At 39.4% G+C, this 27,178-nt stretch overlaps 1 protein-coding gene across 1 annotated transcript in view; it reads left to right on the forward strand.

The window, feature by feature from the left end:
- The first annotated feature begins 2,649 nt into the window (after positions 1-2,649).
- The window catches only part of TMEM260 (transmembrane protein 260), a 59,324-nt gene continuing 34,795 nt past the window's right edge, over positions 2,650-27,178 (forward strand). The window contains exons 1-4 of the mRNA XM_049770243.1: positions 2,650-2,875; positions 8,388-8,419; positions 9,150-9,301; positions 25,589-25,766. Of these exons, the coding sequence (XP_049626200.1) occupies positions 2,650-2,875; positions 8,388-8,419; positions 9,150-9,301; positions 25,589-25,766 (588 nt within the window). The remainder of the gene's footprint in view (positions 2,876-8,387; positions 8,420-9,149; positions 9,302-25,588; positions 25,767-27,178) is intronic.

The raw sequence follows: 27,178 nt of genomic DNA on the forward strand, positions 1-27,178 counted from the left end.
AATGGCCCACGGGCTGCGAGTTTGAGACCCCTGACCTAATAGATGCAAGAATTTACTATTGTTAATTTTTCACTAATCAATACTTGTGAAGTAGTAGTTGTTAAGCGCATAACATTTGTTAAGTACCATTTAATAATGGTTGTACCCGTCAGCAGTTTAGTCACAAGTATATCATGTAAGTATTACCAATGAAGGTATGGTAAGAGATTATGGCTCTTATAACAAGCTAAACACAACATGGGCCTGTTACACTAGCAGTTCACGGAGCTAAGGGTGAAGGTGTGGGATGCATGCAGGGAACTACAGTGGAGGGAGGCTAACACTGGTGGTGGGAATGTCCCCAGTTCACTGTCACAATATGCCTGAAATACTTGTAATTCACAATGGTCTCGAGATTAAAAAAAAGAGATTATAGTTCAGTGGTAGAACATGTATAAACGTGTCTTGCATATATGAGTCTCTGGTTCACACACACGGTGTGTGAGAAAATCAGGGCAATTGGGTTGAAAAAACTCTTATCTCAAAATATTTATGGTATTTAGTTTTGAGTACATCTCATATCATTACTAGTTAAAGTTTTAGTAAAGGCATGGAGATAAAGTGACAGAAAGAAAGAGCATAAGTCTCCAACTGAGCCTTCAGTCGTCTGTTTTAGGGCCCCTCAGAAATGGATTCTTCGGGACAGAGGGACCAGTGGTAAAAGGAGGCTAGAGTTGTGTGTGGCCCAAGAGGCAAGAGTGAGCATGGTCACTGTGAGGTACTAAAGAGCAGACCATGAGCTGGCATTTCTTCATGCGCAGAAGATGAAGCTACTAAAGCTCAAGTTTCAGGGCCACCACGTGGAAGGTGAACATAGCTCAAATCCTAAACAAAGGGGTTCCCTGACTTCCTCTTCCCGGCAACCTCTTCCTTTGATATGTGAAAGCTCACTTAGATTACAGGACCTTCTCCCCACCTCTCTTGTAACCCCTGACTACACCACATTCCCAGATGTCATTTCTTCCTTAGCTTCATTTGGGGTGGAGTAGGGTCACACTTGGGAGCACTCAGGGTTTACTCCTGGTTCTTTGCTCAGAAATTGTTCCTGGCAGGCTCTGGGGACCATATGGGATACCTGGATTGAACCCAGGTCTGTCCCTGGTCGGCCACTTGCAAGGCAAACACCCTATCACTATGCTATCACTCTATTCCCTCATCCCACATTTTAAAAATGAATGTAAACTATCAAAATATTTTAAATGGATTTATTGTAAATTATCAAGTCATTTTTTAAAACCTAATCTTTTTTTTTTCTTTTTGGGCCGCACCCAGTGATGCTGAGGGGTTACTCCTGGCTATGAGCCCAGAAATCCCTCCTGGATTGGGGAACCAGATGGGACACCGGAGATCTGTTCTAGGCGAGCCGCGTGCAAGGCAAATGCCCAACTGCTTGTGCCACCACTCCAGCCCCTCTAAAACCTAATCTTAAAAGTTAATTCCATATTTTGTTTTATTCAAATAGTGACAGCATCTCTGAGTCCAGGCCTTAGTCAAGGTGAGAGGAGCTCTAGGGAAGCGAGGTAGAAACTCAGGACTCATGGGAAGCTGTTTATAAAGGAGCACATCACACAGCATCTGCCCTCAAGAGCACACAGATGACTGAGAAAGCATGGCTGACACAATGGCTGCCATGTACATGTACATGTCAATTATTCTACAGTGAGGCACAGTGTTTCTGATAAATAGCTTATAACGTATTTCCTATGGTCTCTTCAGATCTTCTGTGTATATTGATATACATTTCGTTAAGGTTGTCTTCTTCACATCTCCTTCCACAATAATCGATATCATGGTGTAAAATGTAAGTCTTAGAATTGTAATAACCTTCAGTGTGGTTGAGCAGTATCCCATTATTTTTTCACTGCAGCTATTGGTAAATATACGGTAGTCCTTTTGTTTATCACTTTGTAGTCAAAGCTCTACCAGACTGCTCCATTTCTATTCAATCAGGGGACACCATGATCACAGAATGAGTTATTTGTATTAATACAGATGTTCAAATTTTCCAGTTCAATGGTTAAATTCTCTCTCTCCAGCTCTCCATATGGTTCCTCCAAAACACATCAGGCCTGATTCCTAAATTGCAGAGCCAGGAATAAACCCTGAGCATGGCTGGGTGTGGCCCCCAAGTCAAAAATAATTTTTAAAAATGCAATAAAATTGATTTTTAAAAAATTAAAAAAATAAAGATACAGAAATCTCAAAAAAAAAAAAAAAAAAAAAAAGAGAGAAAAAATGCAAAGTTTGCCCACGTATCGAATCACACAGACCTGCCCTGACCCACACCCAAGCGGGAATGCCAGACTCCTTGGGTGCAGTTCCACCCCGCACCATAGGGGGCGACCGCGGCCGCGCCTCGCTCTGGCTTCCCAGCTTGGCGGCCGCTGTCTATGCCGGGCCCAACCAAGTCTGTAAGACGGGAGGGGGAGAAAGTTCCCGTGGCTGTCAGTTCCACACCTGGAACTTGCGCATTTGGTGGACAATCATCCTGCGTCATGAAAGACTGGAAAATTTCTCGGAGAGCATCCAGGTCTGCAAACGCTATGCGCCCTTAGGAGCCTGCCAGGGCCGGGATTCTGCTTCCGCCCACCCCCGCAGAGAGGACCCCGCATGGTACGCCCCAAACCGGAAGTGAAGGCGGCGGCGGCGGCGGTGGCGTTCGCGCGCGCTGAGCCCTCGCGATGGTTGCGGCCCATCATGCGTCTCCGCGGCGGCTGCGGGGCCCCGGGCCGGGGGCGGGCGATCCGGGAGGTGCGGGTCGGGGTCGCCGTGTTCTGCGCCGTGGCCGCGGTGTTCGTCCTCACGCTGCCCCCCTCGCTGCCCGGGGGAGACGCGGGTAAAGTACTCGGGGCGGCCCTGCGCGGCGGCTTGTCAATTCCAGGCCCACTTCCGGTCCCTTTTTTCCCACGCCGTCAGTGGAGCCAGGCCCAGGACTCGAGCCTGGTTTGGGGCTTTGCTGGGCTCGGGGGCTTGGCTGTTTCGGGGCTCTGGCTCACGCCTCCCTCCTGAGCCCTTGCTTGGGCCCCTGATCTCTGGAGTAGATGGATCTGGGTGCTGCTCACCCAGGGGATGGGGGAGAAGGGAGACTGGGGGGCATTGCCTTCTGCACTGTGACCTGGGCAGGACCGGCTGCCCAGCTGTTCTTGGACTTGCAACCTGCTTTTTGAGATAAGCCACAGCCATGTAGAATACTTGGGGGGGGGTTTAGGGCTTGAATCTGTGGGTTCAGTTAGAGAAAGGACTGCATGACTACTCTCAGGACAGTGTAGTGAGTGAGAGAAATAGAATGGCTGGTTTAAATACAGGCAGGGGGTGAAGGAGGAGGGAGATGGGAGGCATTGGTGGTGGGAAGGTTGCACTGATGATGAGGGGTGTTCTTTTTCTATAACTGAAACTCAACTACAAATAGGTTTGTGATCATGGTGCTTAAAGAAAGACATTATTTAAAAATAGATAAATTTGGAAAAATGTAAAATAAAGAAAGGGCGTGGCTTACCATAGTTTCCATCACTGGACTCAATGGTTAAAGCTCTTTGGAAGGAGAAACAAAACCCTGTTTCGTTTTGCATGTGGTTTTTTTTTTTTGTTTTGTTTTGTTTTGTTTTTTATGTGGTTTGGCTGCCAAACGAAATGATTGATGTCCATGCTCGATAGTATGACAGATAGTAATTTGCCATCGGCAAGTGCATAGCATGATGCTGCTGGACATTCAGGTGGCGAACCTGAAAGTGGAAGAAATGGAGTGTCTTAATACCTGTTGCTGCATCCCCCCGTATACGTCCCCCCATCCAAGTTTAGTGCCTTGAAACCACTAGCTTTTATTGACTCACATTTTCTCTGCTTTGGGGGCGGTGGAGTTAAATGCTCCTGCCAAGAACTAGGCCGTGGTCGTTTTGTGTAGGGAGCTGAGGTCCTCCTCCAAGGCTCCAGGGTGGGAGGATTTGCTTCTCAGCTTAATCCAGTTCTTTGCCATGTGGGTCTCAGTAAGCTGACTTCTGTCAAGAGAATGAGCTAGCTCCTCTCTCTGACACCTCTGTCATTTTGTGACCTAATCTTGAAATTCATATCCCAGACTATTTTATTTAAGGAGTTAGAAGGCCCAGCCCATAGGCAGGGACAAGAGGATTACACAAAATGCCAGGACTTGGAGGTGATTGGGAGCTGACCTCAAGGCTGTCTCCTAGGATAAGAAGCCTTTTGTTGGTTTGCAAATCCTTACTTTTGTTTGTCCTGGCCAGGTGAACAAACACCTAGGATTTTGTTTATAGTGGAGAGAGGGGTTACTTTGTTTCCAAGGCTGATATATATTTTAATTCCTAGTTGGGAGTTTTTCATGGCAATTATTACTGCAGCTTGGTTAGTTGAGTACTCCTCAAAAAAAAAAAGAAGAAAAAAAAGAAAGTGTTGATGGTTCCAATTGTTGTTTGAGCCTAAGGTATGGAGTAGGCTGAATAATATCCAACATTTTGTTTACTGAGTTCCTACTAAATGCCACTCACTCCTGAGTGTTTATGATGATATGGGTTTTAATACCCCTATACTTCCTTAAGAGTCACTTTTAATAACTGCCCCTTTTGTGGCACTGCTTTGGAAGCCACTTCTGGGGTGAGTGGCATTCATATTAATGTTCAGGGGGACAGTGCTGAAGGCTCATATCAGGATTATGTGGACTGTTGTCAGATTATTTAGATTATTCAGGGCCCTGAGTTGGAAAGCATATACTGCAGCCCTTTAAAATTACATGTTTTTTCTGTTCCTGAGTATTATTTTGTATAGAAGACAAAACAAGCTACATTGTGCCCTGAACCACAACAAGAGAGCAGCCTCTTAAGGATAAAGCCAAGTAAACTCACTTTGAATTTCACAAAATTCTGGGATAGAGGATAGTATATAGCAGGTGGGGTTCTTGCCTTGCATGTGTTTGACCTGGGTTTGTTTCAAGCACTCCATATGATCCCCACCACCAGGAGTGATTCCTAAGCATGGCTGGTATGTCCCAACACCAAAAATAATATATATATATATATATATATATATATATACATATATATACACACACACACACATATATATTTGTTAAATTCACTGTAAGCACATGTAGTATTATTTAAAGTCTTATTTTAAAACTTGTGTTGTCTTATTAATGCTGTCTTATTTTTCCCTAATAAAGCTGCTTTCACTTTGAATTACAAACCTTTTTTTTCTGATTTAAGTTTTATACTAGTGATTACTTCTAATATTTGAATGTTTATTTTTGAAACTGAGTAATGAACCTTTCCAAGTGTTGCAGTAAAATGTATCTAGTCCTACTTTTGATACCAGTGTTAATATGTTGGATGTACTTTATGAAAGATATTTTCACCAATAAACAACACATCTTAAAACCAATAAAAAGTATGTGTTTTTCCTGATGCACCTTAATTGGTACACCCTAACTCACATTATATGAATTTGCCAAAATCAGTTTCAACACAGTTTGATATTCAGTTGGTTTATGTTCAAGATACCCTTTGAGAAAAAGGTGGGAATTTAGCCTTTCCTTCTAATTAGTCTTATGGAGGGGGGAATAAATTATGCAATTTATTCATTGATTTAAAGGATATCAACATCAACAAATGATATATGACAATATTGTGTAATTAATATGAAGTATAGAGAGAGCTGGGTTTTATTGAAGTTAAGCTTCTGCTATATAAACTCTGAGCTTGTTTGTATCCAAAAAAACCTTTGGCTTTCAAACTAGAATGTGTTTCAGTCATCTGGGGAATTTGCTCTAAGACTATCATTTGGGTGGGGAGTTGGGCCACATCCAGCAGTGCCCTGAGGTTACCCTCCTGTGCTCAGAAATTGCTCCTAGCAGGCTCGAGGTACCATATGGGATGCTGGGGATTGAGCTCAGATCTGCTCTGAGTAGGCCATGTGCAAGGCAAATGCGCTACCGCTGCACTATCACTTTGACCCAAGACCATAAATCTTTAATATAAATAGGTGGTGTGTGATCTGGGAATTCTTTTTAAGAAGCACCTAGGAATTCTGATGCAGTCTGACAAATTTGAGAAAAATGGTCTATAAAAAGATCGGAGAATCTAGAACTCCCATTTTTTATTTATTTTTTAATTATTTGCTTTATTATCAGTCTAAGGGTATTGTCCTTTAGCACTTTGTAAATGATACTTTATAGGTTTTGAAAGTTATCATAACTTTCATAATCATTTAAAATTTAATATTTGATAAGAGTTGATGAAATTCAGTCACATTCCAACAACTCTAGCAGAGAATAGCAGCATATTAACTTTTTAATTCTTAAAAAGTTTGGAAAAGTAGTTCTTTTTTTTTTTTTTAGTTTTTTTTTTTTTAGTTTGTTTTTCTTAATGTTAGGCATGATTTCAAATACTTACAGATGGAGAGAAGGAACAATGACCTTGAAATTTTGTGTCACTGTGTACTTGACACTAGCAGAAAAGAACAAAAATCATTCAAACTAGGATTAAAGGGTCCCGGAGAGATGCTGCATTGGGTAAATTGCTTGTCTTCCAAGCAGTTTACCCGGGTTCAATCCCCAGGATACCAGATTGTCCCTAAATCCACTAGTAGTAAACCCTGAGCAATAATTCCTGGTAGGGGAAATGCCATGATCTTGTAGTTAGCCCTGAGCACAGCCAGGTGAGCCCCTCAAACAAGATGGATTTAAGACAAAGCTAAGTTAACCATAGTTAGCTACAAAGGAATGACTGTTTTAAATGTTTAGTCCATAAACCATTTTAAGATTCAGAAAGTGACTTTTTCTTAGGTGTCCTTGAAGATCAACTCTAGTGATCCTTTGGGTGCTTCAGGGGTTTCTACAATGCAAGCAGCTATTTACTTACTAAATTGGGGAATCTGAGGGACAGAGAGGAGGATGTGATATTTCTTGGTCAGCCTCTGTGCAGGGCTTGCATTCGATCCACGTGTGTAAGCAGAGGAGGGACAGGTGGTGATGAAAATATTTTCAACTTAGTATGAACAAATAAATAAAAGAACTAAGAGCTAGGTGCCAAGTAGATCGATTCAAAGGGAGAGGAGAAAGAAGTGAGACTGTCAGGAAAGAGTGTCACTCAACATGTGACAGTCACACTAGCCCTGAAGGATTTAGGTGTGAATACAAAAGTGAGAAGAGATTGGCAAAGGGGGACCAAAGGGGACCCATCCTGGGAGCAAGGGGTCATTAGATCTGACTGGGGGAGCATAGCATCTATGGATATAGACCTTGTGGAGGGACATTGAAGCCATAGAATGCTTGCATGTCATGCTGAGGAATTTGAACCTCATTCAGCAAGCGGGGGCAGCCATTGAGAAATCGAAGGAGATAATCTAGCCTGGTTGAGGTGGTGGTGGTGGCAATAAGGGATGATGTCAGCCAGAAGTTGGATCGAAGGAAACTTGGTTAAAGCAGTTGCTATAACCCAGCCTGAGGGGTTCAGATCTAAATTGTGCCTGCAGCAATAGAAATTACAGTTTTGATACTCATTGAAGGATAGAAAGTCGACATCAGCACATTTCCAGTAGGTAATAGTAAACTTCCATAAATCATCAATACTGATTTCTTTATCATCCCTCTATAATGAACAAAAACAAGCCGGTAATGGTTTCTGCCTCTAGATATTTAAAATACTAACAAAAATAGGCATCAGCTTACTAGATAATAGTCTTATAAATTATGCGATGACAAGGATCTCATAGGGATGCCATTATTGATTTAGTGGCTGGAAACTTACCTGACTCTAATACACATTTGAAAATTATTTTCCAGTTCCAATCTACTATCTAAATGGTCATTGTAAGTGGTTGGATGCCATACTCTATGAATTGTTCAAACCTCAGCTATATCGTGTGAGGTTGCCTCTTGTTTTGAGTCACCCAGTGGTGCGCGAGGAACCATATATTGTGCTTTGGATTAAATCTAGACCTGCACACAAAGCATGCCCTCTCGCCCGCTGAGCCATTTCTGTTTCCTAAATGGTTGTATCTTTGTCAATAGATAGTTTTGTATGCTTGAAGGATAGATAATACAGTGTATTGCAGTAATGTTCTATTAGCAGTCATATATTTTTAAGTATATACAGTTTTTGGGAGAGAAAATAAAATCAGTTGCTTTCTACTGACCAGTTATTAAAAGCTATCATGGATAATTTGTTCAGTATTTGGGGAGAATATTCTTGGTCTATTTCATGCTGTTAAATCTCTGCAGATTTGCAGTTTTATCCGGCCAAATTAATGCAAAACCCCAATGCTAGCATGTGGATTTCGAAAACTTTGGAGGAGTGTCATTTTCTAATAGTAATTATTGGTTTTACATTATTTTTTCACAGGGGAACTGATCACAGCCGCCCATGAGCTTGGAGTAAGTATTAGTTTTATTGTTTAATCAATGCTCTCATTAACAGTTTTAGGAATTAAGAAAGTTTAATTAAGCATGGAGTAAAGTAGATTAATTTATTTTCAAACCCCAGTTTTTAGTAACTTCTAAGTACAGTACGTGACAATTTACTTTAAGTTTTAAATCCAATTAAACGAAATTATAAAGCAAAGCCTTGGCTATATATACAGTAGTGGGCTTATTATCACCCCAAATTTTGTTCTAAGCTGCGGAGAATAATATAAATCGGGTTAACAGTTTTAATAAGTTTATTATTTAATAAACTTTATTATGGTGCATGATCCCTTTTAGGAAAGACCTGAGGACTGTCAGCGTGGCGGTAATCCGACTGCAGTGTGGTCTTTCAACTTTCTAACCAATCCCGTAGTTCAGATCCTGCTTTTTTCCCTAATAGCCTTTTGTAGGACCCTAATGTACTGTGAACCCAGAGAACAAACTGCTTAGAGAACTGACATTGAAATATGTCACCCTTTCACGGGGTGACACGCCATGTGATAGACAACGCCAAATCCACTAAAGAAAATATTTATTTGTATTGGTACAAGAGGATTACCATGGGAAACCACTAGACAAACGGCTCGTCGCCGGCACTTAAGTCTTCATACCTGCTGGAGAAAGGGCTGGATTTCATTTAAGCCAGGGTGACTCCTCCAGTACTGGAGGGAACTTTCTAACTTGGCTCCTTCTCCTGTAGGTTGCCCATCCTCCTGGCTACCCCTTGTTCACCCTGGTGGCCAAGCTGGTGACTGTCCTCTTTCCTTTTGGCTCCGTTGCCTTCCGAGTCAATCTTCTCTGTGGCTTGTTTGGAGCAGTAGCAGCGTCGTTACTTTTTTCCACCGTTTTCAGGTAAAGTTGATCAGTTCAAGTTCTCTTTTGGAAAATAAAATTATTTTTTGGCTAATTGGAAATGGAGCCTTTTATAGGCCAGGCACAAATATATACATGAAGAAACAAAAACACTGGTTTTTTTGAACAGCTTTCCCACCATTTGTGTGATTTGACTTTCTTAATTTATAGTAATTCCATATGCATCTCACCCTCAAATCATTTCACAGTTGGCTTTACTTGTTCTATAGATGACGAAGGTGTCACCAATTCGTTATCACAGTCCTCTGGTTAGGCAGAACTAATGAGGTTTGTCATTTTGTGAAGATGCAGTTTAATTCAACAATATGAGGTTTGGCCTTCTGCTAAATGGTAAATAGCACTCACAGTATTGCTGATGGGCAGCTGCCTACACTAGATCCAGATACCCAGTTATATAATTATATAATATTCTAAATATGCACATGTTATGTACTTTTAAGATGAGACTATTAAGGAAAGAAATCAACTTGGGATATGATTTTAGTCTTAGATATAGATTTCATTTTGTCCCATTATTGCTGAAGTGGAGATAGGCAGATTAGAGCATATACACTTCATCTATTTTAGAGAAAATAGAAGCAAGATAGAAGACTATCTTGCTTTTAAAAAATAACTCATTAGTTTGTGATATTGGTAAACATACTTTTCTCTGATATTATTGTCCTGTTAATTGAGTCTAACTTGTGCTTAGGAGGATTGTATTGAAAGATAAAAACTTTAATGCAAAAACTAAATTCAAACTCTTTCAAAAACTAATGTTGACTATTATAAATGGAAATACTTTTACATGAAAATATAGTATAATTTGAATAGACAACTTCAGGTATCATTTTTGAAGACAAATGCTTTTATGTGCATTTGTCATAATACTGCTTTTTAGTTAACTTTCTAAATTCTCTGAATTATTTAAAGGTAAAATATAATTACAAGGGGCCGGAGAGATAGCATGGAGGTAAGGCGTTTGCCTCTCATGCAAAAGGTCATCGGTTCGAATCCCGGCGTCCCATATGGTCCCCCGTGCTCGCCAGGAGCGACTTCTGAGCATGGAGCCAGGAGTAACTCCTGAGCACTGCCGGGTGAAACCTAAAAAAAAAAAAAAAAAAAAAAAAAATATATAATTACAAATCTTATAAACCATTTGATAGAAAGTTGTAAGATTCAAATATTATAATTATCACTTACGAAATTCTTATTAATATTACTTAATGTGTTTTTCTTCCATTATGATACAGTCAAATGTTTAGAAGTGAAACATTTAAATCTCCTCTTCTACTTGGATAATTAGTGTTATATTTAATTTTTTCATAGTGATTAAAATAACCCTTATCAGAATTGTACTTTTTATGATTATTTTTATGGAGGGAAAAATTATATATTTTATTTTTAAATATCTAAGTTGCAATTTAGAATCTTTTTTGTTATGAATATGTAAATTACTAAATTACCTAAGACAGTTCAAACATTTTAAAACTTTGATGTTTACTAATTCTATCATTTACTTAATACTTATCATTTGATAGTTCATCTATATGTTCAATGATCATTTCCTTATCATTTACATAGATTTATATGGTATTCAGATGCAAATGGCTCATAAGCAAGCCACATGTTCTCTAAAACTTTTCATGTTTCTCAGTATACTAGCTATTGGTGCCTTATCACAGGAAACCCATTATAAAATATTCAAAATCTTTACGTAATCTGGATAGCTTATACAATAATTAATAGTTATCGAAAATGTGAGTTTTCAGAAAGTAGAAGTCTTTTAATATTCTTCTCTTATACATTTTATAAATTAGTGACAAATTGTATGCTTGCTGACAGTTTTTAAATTAAATCCTTAATAGGACTGAACTGAGTATTTGGGTGTTTAGTAGCGTGGTCCTCTGGAAAAGTTGCTTTCTTTCCGAAAGGGAACCTAACAGTATTATCTCCTCCATGTATTTCCTCTGAAAAATACTTCATTATTTCGAATACAAATAACTGACAAGGTACACGTCCTTGGGGACCAACCTAGTTCAAGTGGCAGATCTGTTTTGTCAAACAATAGACACCCTTCAGGAAAGAGCAAGCCATCTCTATGGTAATGGGACTAACAGAGGCCTATTGATCGAGGGGAAGAAGACATTAGACAATGTCAGCGGGCTGGTTACAATTTCATTTGTCATATGACCCGAACTTAACCTTTAAAACCTTTCTTCTGTGAATATAAACCCACCAGCAGGACACAGTGCTTGTACAGCCATTACACTGACAGCTTTTTTCCAGTCCCAGCCTACAGTAAAATCTTTACAAGTTGACTCCTTTATCAGATTTGTTTCGGAGACATTTCGCTACTTGACTCATTTATAGAGCAAATCATCCTTCCATTTTGTGGCCCACTATTGAAGGGTTTTGGTCCAGGAAGCCGTTTTCTCCTTTCTTTCCCCCATCACTTAGGAGAACATTACTGTACATGTAGGATTAGTGCTGACTGGTGTGAAGTAAATTAATTCTTTTAACAGGTTTAGATTTTTTTTCAGGTAATTGTTCACATAGCTTTCACTATATTTAGCTCTTGGGGCGCGCATAAAGGCCTTCTGTACCTTTTAAACAAAGATTGTATTTCAGAAGCAAATTTCTGTTTAAATGTGTTGATGTAAAAAGTTCCATTTTTTTCAGTAAACAAGACTTAAGAGTGAAAGAACAATTTATTCGCTGTTTCCAATTACTCTGTAATTTTTGCTTTCCTTGCATCTTTCTCTTGCTTTTAAAAGCTCTAAGATGTCATTAACACTGCATTTTTTTGTCAATCTTTGCTAATGGCTGCCAAGAACTCATTTATACTTGCCTTGCCCTGATACAGCAAGTATCTGAGTAAAACAGCACATCGAAAGCTATAAGTTTCACCAGCTTATTAAATTAAAAATAGTAATATTGTGGCGTCATTTCTGTGTGTTTTTATTTATGTATTGTCCCCATCTGGGGTATTTTTTGAGTAAGCATTATGTTAAGGGAGTCGTCTAGTACATTTCATTTATATGAAATTTACTCATTTTACTAATGTTTATACCTCTGTAATACTGTTAGGGACTTGCAGGAACCGGGAGTTTCTCTTTTAAGGTCTTTGAAGGAAATGCTTTTTTTTTTAGTTTTAGTGTTGATATTTAAAGTATTGCTTGAAATTCACAGATTCGACTATTAGAAAATAAAGAGGTGATTCATAATTTTAAGTTTCTAACACGAACATGATTTAGCATTCCTTAGTACTTGAATTTCTGATTTTCTGAGAAACACCAAACTAGGTCTTATAAACAAAATAAGGAAGGAATATGGAATATGATATTTAAACATAAGTAAGGCTTCGTTTCATATGTTCTGGTGACACTAAAAGAATGGAGGGTGTTGATAACAGTGTATAACTTTTTTTTAACCTTGGGGAAGATTTAAATTCCTTGCTCCTCAGGTGAGGGCATATGTTATCTCAATTATTTTGGTAGTTACAGAGGAGAGAATATGTTTTCAACAAGCTTCAGAGTCAGTGTATCCTTTTTACAATATTATGGAACTATAAAAGAATTTATTCAACAACATTTGTTGAGCTTTCAGGTGAAATGGTCAAGGTTTTATAACTAACCCATTTAAATCTTTATCATCAATAAAGTGATTTTATTTTTAGTCATCAAAATTTAGAACGTGTACAAAGTCACTGACCAATCTGAATAATTTTTCAGAATCTTTTTTAGAGGCACTTTTTAGAAAACTTGAAAACTCCTAACACCACTAGCAGTGTATGATCAGATCAGATCTGTAATGTCAAGCATGTTGCTTCGACTAAACAAATACTCAAAATTACTAAGGGTCTGTGAAGTTCCCTGCCAACTACAAAGTACTTTTAACTAATTTTTGTAATATTTAAATATCCCCTGGCAGATTTTTTTGGGCCAGTGTTTTGTTTTCAATAAATTATGTCTCTGAATAATTGTTTTCTGCCAAAATATGAATTTGATGAGACTTTTGGAAAATGGACATGTGATTCTGAGCACTGCCTGCTATCCTTGGAGCTTTAGCTAAGATTCCATTCAACAAAAAGGAGAAAATTAGAATGCCAGACCTTAAAGAATGGAGAACCTCCCGCTTAAAGGACATTTGGATTTCCTAGCTCAAAGAGTGTTTGAGACGATTGCCAGAGAATAATGCGCAGCTCTTCCTAATTTCAGAGGTAACTATGCATAAGTAACCAATAGTCAAGTTTTTGTAGTGGAAGAAGAATGGAAAGTACTGGAGCATTCATTTCCATTCAAGAGAATATCTGCCTTGATCCCTGGTTAATTGAGCATATATTGCTCTCCTGCTTGTATGAAATCTGCAGCGACTCCGACTAGTTAAGCATATTAAGAGCGGGGCTCATTTGCATTTTCTTATAAGTAGAGGGACATATTAAGCTCAAATGGCAGCGCTTCATTTAGAAGGGGGGAACGCAGGGCCCAACTCTTTTCTGAAACGGTGGAGTCTTTTCTGACAGCTAGTCAGAGTTAGAATTAGTTCAAGGAAATGTTAATAATGCACTGGCTGGCCTAATCCCTTTGATATCACCAGGTATCCTCCTGTTCATGGGTTAATTGCTTTAAAAGCGCAGGCAGCATTGCGAGCGGTGGGCCGCTTCACCTTTTCACAGCTGTTACCATTGACTGACAACTAAATCCCATGTGTAAGATGAGGAAGAGCTCAATCTCCAATTGGGAGAAAATTTATGTAAACCGCAATCCCTTCAGAATGTGCGGAAGTCATAGACTTTCTTGATTTACTCTGCTTTGCCCAGAAAGCTCCATTGTTCCCTTCCCTAAGTCCCATCAACCCTTTGTAGCAGAATATCACAGCGGCAGCAGATAGCTGGAAATATATAAATGCTATCATAGCTCTGATTAATAGCAGTGCTTATGAGTCAAGTCTGATAACGGCGCGGCTCTCCACTCAATTTCAGATACTGCTAATGGAATCTGTCTTCTCCAATTGTAATATGAGAAGGCCTAATTTGCCATGGAGCTTGGAGCTGTCACCAATAAGGGATTGCGGGGTCAGATGGGAGCTGCCAGGTTTCTGCCCTAGAGCTTGTATCTCTCGCTTTGAATAGAGCAGCCCCCTGCCTGCCAGTTAGCTGATAGGCCGCCCTGGGGTTTATGCCACTCCATACAATGGGAAAGGGCTACATAGGCTGACTTTATAATTGTGAAGCCAGCTCATATTTCCACAGCCACTGTGCCGCATAATTTCTAATAAGTGGTTCGAACAAATGTCAGATTATGAAAAGTTTCCTCAATTACAAAAACTTATAGAACATTTAAATTGCTAAGGCTGTTTCCTGCTGCGATTTTGCCACTGGAACTAGTCTCTGATCGTCATGGCGAGGATGCTAAATAAAAGTTTAGATCATAACAGACAGATGTGCTCCTTTCCAAAGCTGTAAGAAGGGAAAACATCTTAATGAGTTGGAAAAGTGTGCCTAAGACGGGTACTGAATCTCAGTGTGGGGATCGGCGTAGGTCGTCGATGAAAGGGGAAATCTCTACGTTCTGTTGGTTTTCATGACTTGGATCTTTTTTAGTTTACTTCATATGATGTTGGTGTCCCTGACATTTTTTTTAAATCCTGTAGCATCTTCTCAGTTTTCACTCTAAAAGAATCTGGTGACTTGGCTCTGGTGCCTTTGAGAATAATATCTTGGAATAAACGTTTAGCCAGATGGTTTTGCTAGTAAATACAAAATATACTGTCAGATTGAGTAAAAAGTTAATTTTGATGTCTTGTGAGATTTTAATATTTCAAGTAAAATTGATGAAACTGTATAACTTGGGGGTTATTTTAAATTAGACGGTGACTTAAGAAGATAATACCTCACATTGGCTAGTTATTTGACATACCATGAAAACTTAGCAAAATGTAAAGTGTATTTGATGATATTGCGAAGACCAGTTCAGTGTTCTTCTTTCAGTGATTAAGATATAATTTGATTGGCTTAATAAAACAAACCATCCTAAATCTGGGACTGGATTTTATTGGATGGATAAAATACAACTATTCTTGGTAGAATATATGTGGAATATACATGAATTTTTTTTAAAATGAAGATAGGAGCTTATTTGCAAAATTATAAAATTCCATGTAAATATTTTACAGTTTCTAGGTGCCGTAGTGTCTTCAGAGATATAACCTTGATATATTGTATTTTATTGGTTTATGTTTACCACACCAAACTTGAAAAATGAAAAGACTTCTATTCTTTCTAAAGAATCTAAAAGTATAACTCACTTACAGCACACCTGGAAATATGTTTTCACAAAAAATATTGAGTGAATTGCCTCCAAGAGCAAGAGGGTTGTCAATGCATTTTTTTTTTTTTTTAGCAGTTTAGCTTTCTAATTTGACCATTCCTCGGGTACAATGAAGAGACCAAGAAATGGGTGTTTTTATGTGACCAAGTTCAAAGGAAGCATGTATAATTTTTATGAACAGAACTAGAAAGAAAGAGTTGGATGGATAGGAGTACTAGGTTTGCTGTTGATTAAATCTTGTTTTCTGAATAATCCACTGCACTTTTCCAGTCATCAGTATGATGCTTCTGGTCACAGTAATATCTGGATGTCAGACTGTGACCTCTCTTACCCAATTTCATTTCATTTCAAGTGCGAGTTCCCTGCGCCCTCTTTGCTGGAATCTTTGGATTGCAGGTACAACAGAAGACAAATACATTCATGGATTTTTATGAGGCATGTCAAATGTGTGTTCTGAAAGAATTTCAGGTTTCTGTTATTTGCCTTTTGATTGAGGGTTAGATAAACATATGTGACTACACATGAAAATCAAATACCATGGAGTGGATAGAAAAACATACCTTATCACTGATTGAAAACGTGTGTCAGGGGTATAAATTGCAACCTCCTGATTTATCTGTTGTGTCAACAGAAGAATAGTATTCCATCAGAGGGAAAAATACAGTATGATCAGTACTTTCTTCAGGAATCCGATCTAAGTGTCATGGATTTGACAAACCTGAAGGAAGACAGCTCAGTCCTAATCACAGAATTCTGATCCTCATGTTCATTAGGGATCCCTTAATAACTTCTCCTGGTTAACCACTTGTGAGCATTCTGTCATTTGCAGAATTATTTGGGTGAAATTGTTTAAAGGAGCTGATTTTATACTCTATAGCTGATCAGTCCCTGTGGATTTATTGCATTCTCCTGGAATGATTTTAGTGATATTAGGATATACTGTAATTATATGACAAGTATGTTTTTATATAACATAAATAAATGTTATTAAAAATTGTAGTATTGCCATGTGACTTTATAATACTGTTACAGAATTTGAATAATCATCATAATGGTGTCTCGGAAGTGTCTGTCTTTCCTTCACCCTTGCTCAGCCGATGTTATCTTCATAAAAGTTAGATTCTAAAAGTACTCATTTGTTGGAGGAAGTGCTTCTGTGGCCTTCTTCTTTGTAACTTCAGGCACTTTAGCCTGGGACTAGAAAACATTTCTTTTCATTCAACCTAGTCATGTATATGGTGTTCTTAAGTTAAAATAGAGTAAGTTTATAATATTTTGAAATTTATCGGTAAGTCTGGTGATAGATAATTTTTCTGTGCATTTTAATGTCTTTTTAAATTTGCAGTGGCTTATTCTTATTTGTTTAAGTAAGATAGATGGTGGAAATGTGTCAGAGGAGAGGGACAGACATGCTCTGACTCATCTGTCGGATTTATTTATTTATTATTTCTTTTTGGTTTGGGGGCCACACCCAGTGGTGCTCAAGGGTTACTTCTGGCTAGGCATTTAGAAATCCCACCTGGCTTGAGGGACCATATGGGAGGCGGGGGGATCTCACTGCGGTCCATCCTAGGCTAGCGTGGACAAGGCAGACGTCTTATCACTTGCGCCACCGCTCCGGCCCCCATCTGTAAGATTTAAATAGCATGAGAATCATACTCAAAGACAATAGGATGATGGGGAAAAAGTCAAGACAGAGAAGAGACCACTGTGGCGAAAATAGTTGGCAGTGATCAGTCGGGATTAGAATTGAGAGCTGAAAGGAAGTGAAGTGATATGCATGATACCTGTTCAGTAACGGTATTGTGTAGCAGGTGCAGGACACCAGAGTGCCTAAAAGGACAAAGGGGGTGGGAGAGAAGAAGAAGAAAAGTGTCTGTCACATGGGCAGGCTGGGATGTGGATGGGACACTGGTGCATAACTGGTGAAATAGATGGCGGGAAATGTGCACTGGTGAAGGGATGGGTGTTGGAACATTGTATGACTGAAGCTCAACTATCAACAACTGTTTTACTCTATTTCATGGCAAGTAAATAAAAATATTTTGCACATCTAAAAAGAGATAAAGGCAGCTATGGTAAAGGAGAGGGTTCGTCAGCACTTTTCTGGCCAGTGCAATAGTCTAGTGAGTGCAGTGCTTGCCTTGCATGTGGCCAACCAAGTTCATTGCTGGTGCCCCATATTGTCCCCTGAGTACCACCAGAAGTGATCATGAGGGCAGAGCAGCCGGGAGTGAGCCCTGCATATGCTCAGGTATGGCACAGTGCCTCTGTCTCTCCCCCAAAAGTAAAGTATTAAGTACTAAGTACTCTTCAGTACTAAAACCTTTTTTTCTTCAACTTTTAAAAATGATTGATTTCTTTAAAATGGAATTAGGAATTTTTATAAAGCTTTATTTGAAACGATTAAGCTCAGGTTGAGGTAATTAGAAACCATTGTCTCTTGGAATAGAGTTAAAAATTAAAGATAAAGTAGATCTGAAAAAAAGTACTTATAAGGGGTGAAATATGTTTTTAAAAAACTAATTAAGTTCTGTGGACCCACAGATGCAAAGTAACATATAATCTTAATTTGTTAAGCATTGTAATATGTCTGACATGTTCTCAAAAATTGAACAAAATGGTTCTTTCATCTTTGTATTTCACTATCAAGAAAATTTTAAATTCCTCAAATCTGATTTCCTTACTATGTTTCCGTAGGGTACAATTCTTCTTCTTCAGGATCATATTCTTCTTGGGAATAAAGTAATTTGTTGATTCAGTGTTTATTTACTATACTTAATGTAATGAGACTCAGGAGAAGAGGTAACCAGGATAGGCTTAGCTAAAGCACCATAAAGAGAACTTGTTAGAAAGGTGATACCTATGGTAAGTTTCTGAAGGGCAGCAGTTGGCAAGTGAACTGAGTTTTAGCCAGAGATAAGCTCATGCACAAAGAAACCCAGATGTGGAGGAGAAGCTATTTACGAGTATTGAGGAACTTGCATATCATGTCTTGAGACACCAATGAGATGAATTTTGTCCAAAAGAGTGAAGCACCAGGTAGGCTGAGATCAGATTATAAAAGGTCTTTTCTTATATGACAGGGAGCTTGTAATAGTGTGGGGCTTTGTTTGTTCGTTTGTGTGTTTTTTCTGTGGGTATTTTGATGGGTGGGGAGTCCCAGCCAATGGTCAGGAGACCCAGGGCCCTCCCTGTTGATTCTCAGCCAACCAGGCCAGCACTTCAGTGCAACAGCAGTTCAGGATGGGATTATCTGAACCACCTTGTCAGAAGCTTTTTAATCAGAGCCATTAAAAGAGGAAAGGGGAAAAGGACTAGATCAGAGAAGTATTTTGGTGTGGGGGCTGGCTTTGCTTTTTTGGGTTCTCAAAGTGGTGCTCAAGAGTCACCAGGTGGTTCCAGGGATCAAACTGGGTTCAGAAACCCGCAAGGCTTGCACCATGCACCTTTATCCCATTACTATTTTTCTGGCCCCAGATCAGAAAAATAATAGAGCCCTCACTCTGGTGGTTTTGGTGGGCTTAAGAACTTGGGATAGAGAACTGATGCACTGAAGTGACTGGCAGGTGAAGATAATAAAATACAGCAGTGGTGATGATGGATGGTGGAAGAGGTTGAGTTTTCAGAATGAAGTAAAACGGAATGCCCTATGTTTAACAAGAGGAAAGTCCTCCATTAGGTGCAAAATGAAAAAGCAGAGACAGAATACAGGAGCATTTAGGGAAAAGGATGAATAATTAGTTTTGCCCAAGTGGATGCTGAGGTTTCCAGGGGCCTGCAGAGTGAATGTGACTCTGGTGAGACTTTTGAGTTTGCAGTTAGGAGTTGGCAGTTGAAATCAAGGGAGCGGTTAAAGCTACCCAGGATGCTGGCCAGAGGAAAACAGTTTCCTGAGAATGAAATCAGCATTCAAGACAGAAAATGGAAAGAGGAAAAAGAGGAGCCAGTTTGAAAAAACAGAAAAGGAAGATACAGAATCACAGAGGAAGAAACTGCAGGAGTTGGTAAAGGATTTTATAGCAGGGAAAGGATTTGGCTTGCATGCAGTTGACCCAAGTTCAATCCCCAGCACCCCCTGGTCCCCTGAGCACCGCCAGAAGTGGCCCCTGAGCACAGAGCCAGGAGTAAATCCTGTACACCAGGTGTGGCCCAAAACAAACAAAAACATGTTTCTTAAAAATTGATTATGGCGGTAACTACACATACTCGTCACTATATTAAACACCTTTGTACAATTTTAAATGTGTGTGTTGCATGGTACATAAATTATGTCTTGGGAGGCTAAAGAGAGAGTGGTTGCGTAAGGAGCTTACCTTACATGGTCTAGTCCAGTTCATTCCTGGTCTCACAAGGTCTCCAGAGTACCCCAGGAGAGAGATCTCTGAGCACTGCTCGGTGTGGCTCTAAATCCAAAAATCAAGAAAGAAGTTAGTTTGTATCTTGAAGTTGTATTTTACAAAAAGAAATACTCAATTATAGAATAGGACAAATAAAAGGAAAGGAAGTTGAGATACGCATAGAATGTTTAAGAGGACTGGCTCTGAGTCAGGAGCATCAAGAGTTCCAGACAAGCATCTTCTGGGGAACTGCCATGGTCTCTGGGTGCTGGATACCCTTACTACACCAACAGTACTGACCTGGATTTCGAGCGCTGTCCTAAAAGCTGCTGGCATTGTTTGGGAAATTATGTATAATGCTAGCAGCCACATGTGAAAGGAATCTGTCCTGTTCTTTGCTTTTTTGCCTTGTACATTTTTTTGTTTGTTTTTTGGGCCACACCTGGCAGCTGCCAGGGGTTACTCTTGGCTCTGTGCTCAAAAATCACTTCTGACAGGCACGGGGACCATATGGGATGCCGGGATTCGAACCACCGTTGGTCCTGGGTCTGCTGCTTGCAAGGCAAATGCCTACCACTGTGCTATCTCTCCGGCCCCCTGCCTTGGACGTTTTTAATTTAGAGAATTGAGCATCTGCTTCTACTTGGTAATGTTCACCCTTTATTCCAGCTGCAATGAAAGCTGGACAGTCTCTTATTTTACATTATATAGAACACAACACACACTCGTAATAGGAGGGAGTCTGTGCTCAGAAGTTGAGTATTCTTCAAGTAGTGAAAGGAATTTTAGATACTAAAAGGTCAGAAAAAATGGGGAAGTAGAGAGCAGGAGGAAAGATTCAGTATTTTTTCATCAGTTTATATTAGGCCTATGATCCAAATTCTAAATACTCATACCTTTACTTCTAAGCAAGTTATAAACTAAAAATGAAACTAAAATAATTAAAATATTCTAAAAGAGAGGAGAGGAAAGGAGAGGAGAGAGAGAGGTAGAGACAGAGAGACAGAGAGAGAATAATTAATATTTTTGTTTGACTTGACCGCATTGGTTGGCGTTCAGGTATTACTCCTGGCTCTTATTTAAGGATCACCCTTGGTAGTGCTTGGCAGACCATATGTGGTGACAAATCCAACCCAAGATGGTTGCATACATGAAGGCAAGCACCCATCCTGCACGCTCTCTCATGGGCCCTGTAGAATGTTTTGAAACTTGAATTTGTCTGATGTTTAGATTCGCAGTAAAACTGTTTTTGGGGGTTGGGGATTGTAGGAGTACCATAGAAATAATGCTGTTATTTTCATTGAAATGGATAGAGAAGCATAAAATTTCTGTCCTCATAAAATGTCCTCTTTTTTCCTGTTAACTTTGATCCTGTGTTGGACAGCTTTGCTACAGAGGCCATTTTCTCCTGGCATCAGAGAGAGCTCAAAGGGTTGAGTGAGTGCTTTGCATGCAGGCAGCCTGGGTTCAGACTCCAGTACCACATGCCTTGCAATTACCCATTTTTCTCAGGAAGTTGGTATAATTTTAAACAGAGGTAGGGTCATCTATTTTGTTTTTTTGTTTGTTTGTTTGTTTGTTTGTTTGGTTTTTGGGCCACACCAGCGGTGCTCAGGGGTTACTCCTGGCTGTCTGCTCAGAAATAGCTCCTGGCAGGCACGGGGGACCATATGGGACACCGAGATTCGAACCAACCACCTTTGGTCCTGGATCGGCTGCTTGCAAGGCAGACACTGCTGTGCTATCTCTCCGGGCCCATCTATCTTGTTTTTATTTAGGGTCACACTTGGCATGCTCAGGGATTACTCCTGAATCTGCACTCAGGGATCACTCCTGGCAGTGCTTCGGGGACCATATAGAGTGCCAGAGGTTAAACCAGGGTCAAACCAGCATCCCACTGCCCCTATCTCTTGGGCCCAGAATAATGCATCTTACCTTGAATTTACAAATTAATTATAACAGGTGACTTTAATTTGACTAATACTTTAAGGTTTGATTAATTTTTAATTTCCATTCTTTGTTCTTTGTTCACTTTTTCTTTCTGTGCTTTGGAATAGATTCTTTTGATATAAATGAGGAGGTTTAACTTCAACATGTATTTCAGAAATAGTATCAGAAGCCACTGAGACATTTAGGTTGTTATAAATGTTTGTTGTTAGACTAACTTAATTAATTTGGGAAAGGAGTTTGAATAAACAGAAAATACCATAGATTATAATCAGTTGAGCAGTATAGTATGAGCAAAAATAAGGCTTTAGGAATAGCTTGTCTTGGGAAATTATATATTTATAGCAATATAGAATCAATCAGAGATTGCTGCTTATTCATTGGGTTGCTGTCCATTGCAATAGTAAGTTCAGATTATCCTCAAGCTAAGCACCTGCTCAGCTTTGAAGGGCTTGACTAATCGATGCACGTGATATAATATTGGCAACTAGTGCTCAGGGTCATTCAGTTTATTGGAAACTTGGTTTTTCGATGGGCTTTTTTAGTGTCTATTCATAGCAATGAAGAGTCCATGAATTTAGGGCTAAGTAGTCAAAAATAAAATGTTTTAGAAAATTTAATTCTGATGTTATTTTGCAAGAAGACTGGGAAATATATGGCAAGTAAGAAATCATTAAAATACTTGGAAGTCCAGATGACAGTACAGTGGGTAAAAGATATGCTTGCCTTGTACATGATCTCCTGCTACAAATGATCATCGCCACTTCCAGGAGGGACCCCTGAGTTCAAAGCCAAACTTGCCATGCTTTATGAGGCCCTAGGTTCAATTCAGGGCACCATCCAAAAAGATAATAACACATCTGAGGCGTAAGAATGTAAATCAGGGGCCGGGCGGTGGCGCTGGAGGTAAGGTGCCTGCCTTACCTGCGCTAGCCTAGGAGACGGACCGCGGTTCGATCCCCCGGCGTCCCATATGGTCCCCCAAGCCAGGAGCGACTTCTGAGCGCAGCCAGGAGTAACCCCTGAGCGCGGGTGTGCCCAAAAAACCAAAAAAAAAAAAAAAAAAAAAAAAAAAAAAAAAAAAGAATGTAAATCAGCAGATTTATTTGGAAGGGAATCTGGAAAGAAATAATGACTTTAGGGTGCTAGAGTGATAATAGAGGGATGCTTTACACGTGAACAACTTATATTCCATTCCTGACGCCCCATGTGCCCCTTAGCCTCTCCAGGAGTAATTCCTCAGTGCAGAGCAGGATTGATCTCTGAGGACAGCCAGGTGTGGCCCCAAAACCAACTAAACAAACAAAAGAAATAAAAGAAAAAGAAAACAAATAATGACTTTAGTGTATTGAATCAGTATTACTTGGAAAACATAAACCTAAGAAAGAAACAGGGAATATACTATTTTTTGTTGCTGTTCATTGAATTTTCAAGTGAAAAAATTAATGCATAAAAGGAACAAAACTACTCTCACAACAGATTAATAAATTCGGGTTGAAGTTAAGTTAAAAACCTTCAGGGTGGTGGGGGGGGGGGCAGAGAGATAGCACAGCAGTAGGGCATTTGTCTTGATTGCAGCCGACCTAGGATGGACAGTGGTAATGTGGTCCCCCACGCTTGCTAGGGGCAATTTCTAAGCACAGATCCAGGAGTAACCCCTGAGCCCCGCTGGATGTGAGTCCCCCCCCCAAAAAAAAACCTTCAGGAATTACTTTTTTTAAATAAGGGAAAGAAAAGTCAAATAACAAAAAGAAAAGAGAAACTCAGGGGAAAAGTGCGGGAGATATTAGAATTGTATTTGACATTTTTTTCTATGATGGTGGATTAAGGCCATCAAATGACTTTATAACTTTTAAGATAAAACAGTGGAGTTGTGAATTAATGACTTAAGGTCATATAACATCATGATTAATAGTCACAGTACTGCTTTCTGAATTTCAAAATATGTTAAAATTGATGATTAATGATGAGTTCAATTTTCAGTTTTAAATTAATAAAGGAGGTAGTTGGTTTGATATGTATATTCAAATGCATTGCAAGTCTCAGATCAGACCCCTGAATTGAGATTCCTGACTGGCCTGAAATACAGGGTCAAACCAGGCTCAGTCACATGCACATTAGCTACCTTTACCTGGTCCTAACTAGCTCTCTATCAAAGAATATATCATTTTACTGATAATGTGACTTAGTGGTAGAGTAACAATGACAAAATGATATGGGAAAGGAGGAACATAGGTAGAGTGATATTAGAAAGAAACTGATCCCAGGGGCCGTAGCAGTGGTGCAAGGGGTAAGGCGTCTGCCTTGCCCAAGCTAGCCTAGGACGGACCGAGGTTCGATCCCCCGGCGTCTTATATGGTCCCCCAAGCCCGGTGTGATTTCTGAGCGCATAGCCAGGAGTAACCCCTGAGCATCACTGGGTGTGGCCCAAAAACAAAACTAAACTAAAAACAGCAGTTTAAAAAGAAAGAAACTGACCTCAGAGAAAAGTATAAGAGAATGGGCCCAGAAAAAACACACAGGCTATGCAGAAGATTGACTCAAAAGTCCTGCCCTTCCCTAACCCTTTGAGTTCATCCTGCATGCCTTAAACCCCAATGGAAAATGCTCACCCATCCCCCTAGTTAAGAAAATGTAGAGGTTTTTCACATTTCTTTGGCATCCTACTTAAAAAAAAAACCCATAGTCCAGTTTTCCTTCAAATAAATCGATTTTTGTTTTTGTTTTTGTTTTTTGGGCCACACCCGGTGACACTCATGGGTTACTCCTGGCTATGCGCTCAGAAATTGCTCTTGGCTTACGGGACCATATGGGACCCCAGGGGATCAAACTGCAGTCCTCCTAGGCTAGTGTGGGCAAGGCAGCCGCCTTACCGCTTGCATCACCGCTCCGACCCTGAATTTATTTGAGAAATAAATTCTCAAGTACTGAATTTGGCCTTCTGCTTTTAGTCTGAACTGCCTGAAGACAAGGATTTGAGAATTCTTTAACAGTATGTGCTTTACAGGTGTGAGGTCATGTTCAACCATGCAAACCACGCAAGCCAAGCAAATACATATACACAAATACTGTCTTGAACATGAACCTAATATAAAGAAATTTCTAGTAACAAAAAATGTAGCTTATAAATATCTTAAATTACCACAAATTATAACAGATTATTTTACTGTACTGCATGTTGATAAAGTATTAAGAATGGATACTGGAAGTGAGAATGAATGTTCGAGATGAAGTATTTTGATACTTCACTTCTATTTACAATTAAACACATTTCAGTCTTAACCAGATCTTCATTCTTCTTTGTTGATCTAATATGAAAAATGAAGCCGGTTAGCCATCTCTAGCTTCTACTGTCCCTTCAGACTTTTTGAACTGGCTTGAACTCTAAAGGTCACATCTGAGAATTAAACCTTATTTCAGTCTATAGGATACCAAATGGGTCTGCTGACTGACTTGTATATAGGTTAATATATATCTATAGCTATACATATATATCCTAATTAAAATCAGTTGAAAGGAACGATCACATGAAGTAATATGTTTACCATATTATGTGTTGGGAGAGAGCTGGATACTGTCATCATTTCTGCCGCTACAGTTTACAGAAAGGGAAATAAAGTCGATTCTGTTTATTGGGAAAGAAGCTTTCATGTTATCTGTATTTGCAGGCTTTCTGGCTCCCTTGCTGGAGGAATCCTTGCTGCGGGGGTGTTTTCATTTTCTCGGCTCACATGGCAGTGGTCCATCGCGGCAGAGGTTTTCAGCTTGAACAATCTGTTTGTGGGGCTGCTGATGGCTCTCACCGTACATTTTGAGAAGGCAGAAACAGCAGAGGGAAGATCAAAGGTAACCTCTTTTGATCAGAGGGAAAGCACTTTTGGGGGAGTTTAATTGTTCGGTAGCTGCTTTATTTCTCTTTTTAAACTTTGGTTTAGATACTCATTACTCTTTCTGATTACTTCCCAGGTTATTAAGGCCTGTTTCCAGAGAAAATTATTTTCAGTTCTAATACAGTGACCCTGAGATCCTTTATAAAACCAGAAACTGATTTTATTTCCCCTCTTAAAGGTCAGAAGTCTTTTTTCAGAGCATGAGAGATTTCGAAACCCCCTTTATATTCTTGGAGATGTAGAGTTTATTGACTAATTTCACAGTTGGATTTGGTGATGTGTATATGATGCCCTTAAAATACCAAGCCTTAGGTTAATTACTTAGATAAAACAAAGTATTTGCACACTAAAAAAGAGGACCAAAATGGAAAACATTTTGAAAACAAAAAGAAAAACAAAATGGTTCAGAAGAAACCCATAAATTTTAAGTCAAACACTTTTAGCTTTGTGGGCCTGGAGAGATAGCACAGGTGTTTGCCTTGCAAGCAGCCGATCCAGGTCCAAAGGTGGTTGGTTCGAATCCCGGTGTCCCATATGGTCCCCCGTGCCTGCCAGGAGCTATTTCTGAGCAGACAGCCAGGAGTAACCCCTGAGCACCGCCGGGTGTGGCCCAAAAACCAAAAACCAAAACCAAAAACAAACACTTTTAGCTTTGTCTTAATATAAAGAAAGCCTAACTTCCAAGAGTTTATATCCATACACTGGAAAATTTCAAATCATGTATTATATATTTGCAAAGGTCATATTACATATAATTATTATAACATAAAATTGTTTTATTAAAAACTAAGGAAATGAGCCAGAAAGATAGTACTAGTGTCAAGCTCTGTCATGATTGTGGCAAACCCCTGGAAAAACATGGTCCCCTAAGCACTGCCAGGAGCAACCTCAACACACGTAGCCCAGAGTAGCCCCCAAACAACTGCCAGGTGTAGCCTAAACTTTTCCCCCAAAAGAATACAGAAACAAATTATGGATGGTCTGTGTGGTCTTCATAAACATACTGTGATATTATTAAGGTTTATTCTTTGCCTGGACTTGATGATGAAAATTATAGATTTCTAAATAAAAGTGTTATAGTTTTGTTATCTAACAGGAGAAAAACTATAAAGCAATTGTTAAACTTCACTTACAGATTTTATTTGTAAAATAATCACAGGATGTCCTGTTACTGTTTGAAATTGCCTAGTGGCTGTGCAGAACTTTCTGAAACTTTTTGAAGACTCTCATTTAACGTCAGACTGTACAGTGGGATATATAGCTAGCTTTATTTGCATTAAGCCCTGACTTTGCTGGGTTTGTCCCTGATACCACTAAAATACATCTAACTAATAATTTTATAAAAGTGGAAAACATTAATAAAAAATA

Source organism: Suncus etruscus, chromosome 3 (assembly GCF_024139225.1).
Source record: "Suncus etruscus isolate mSunEtr1 chromosome 3, mSunEtr1.pri.cur, whole genome shotgun sequence".
NCBI classification, from domain to species: Eukaryota; Metazoa; Chordata; class Mammalia; order Eulipotyphla; family Soricidae; genus Suncus; species Suncus etruscus.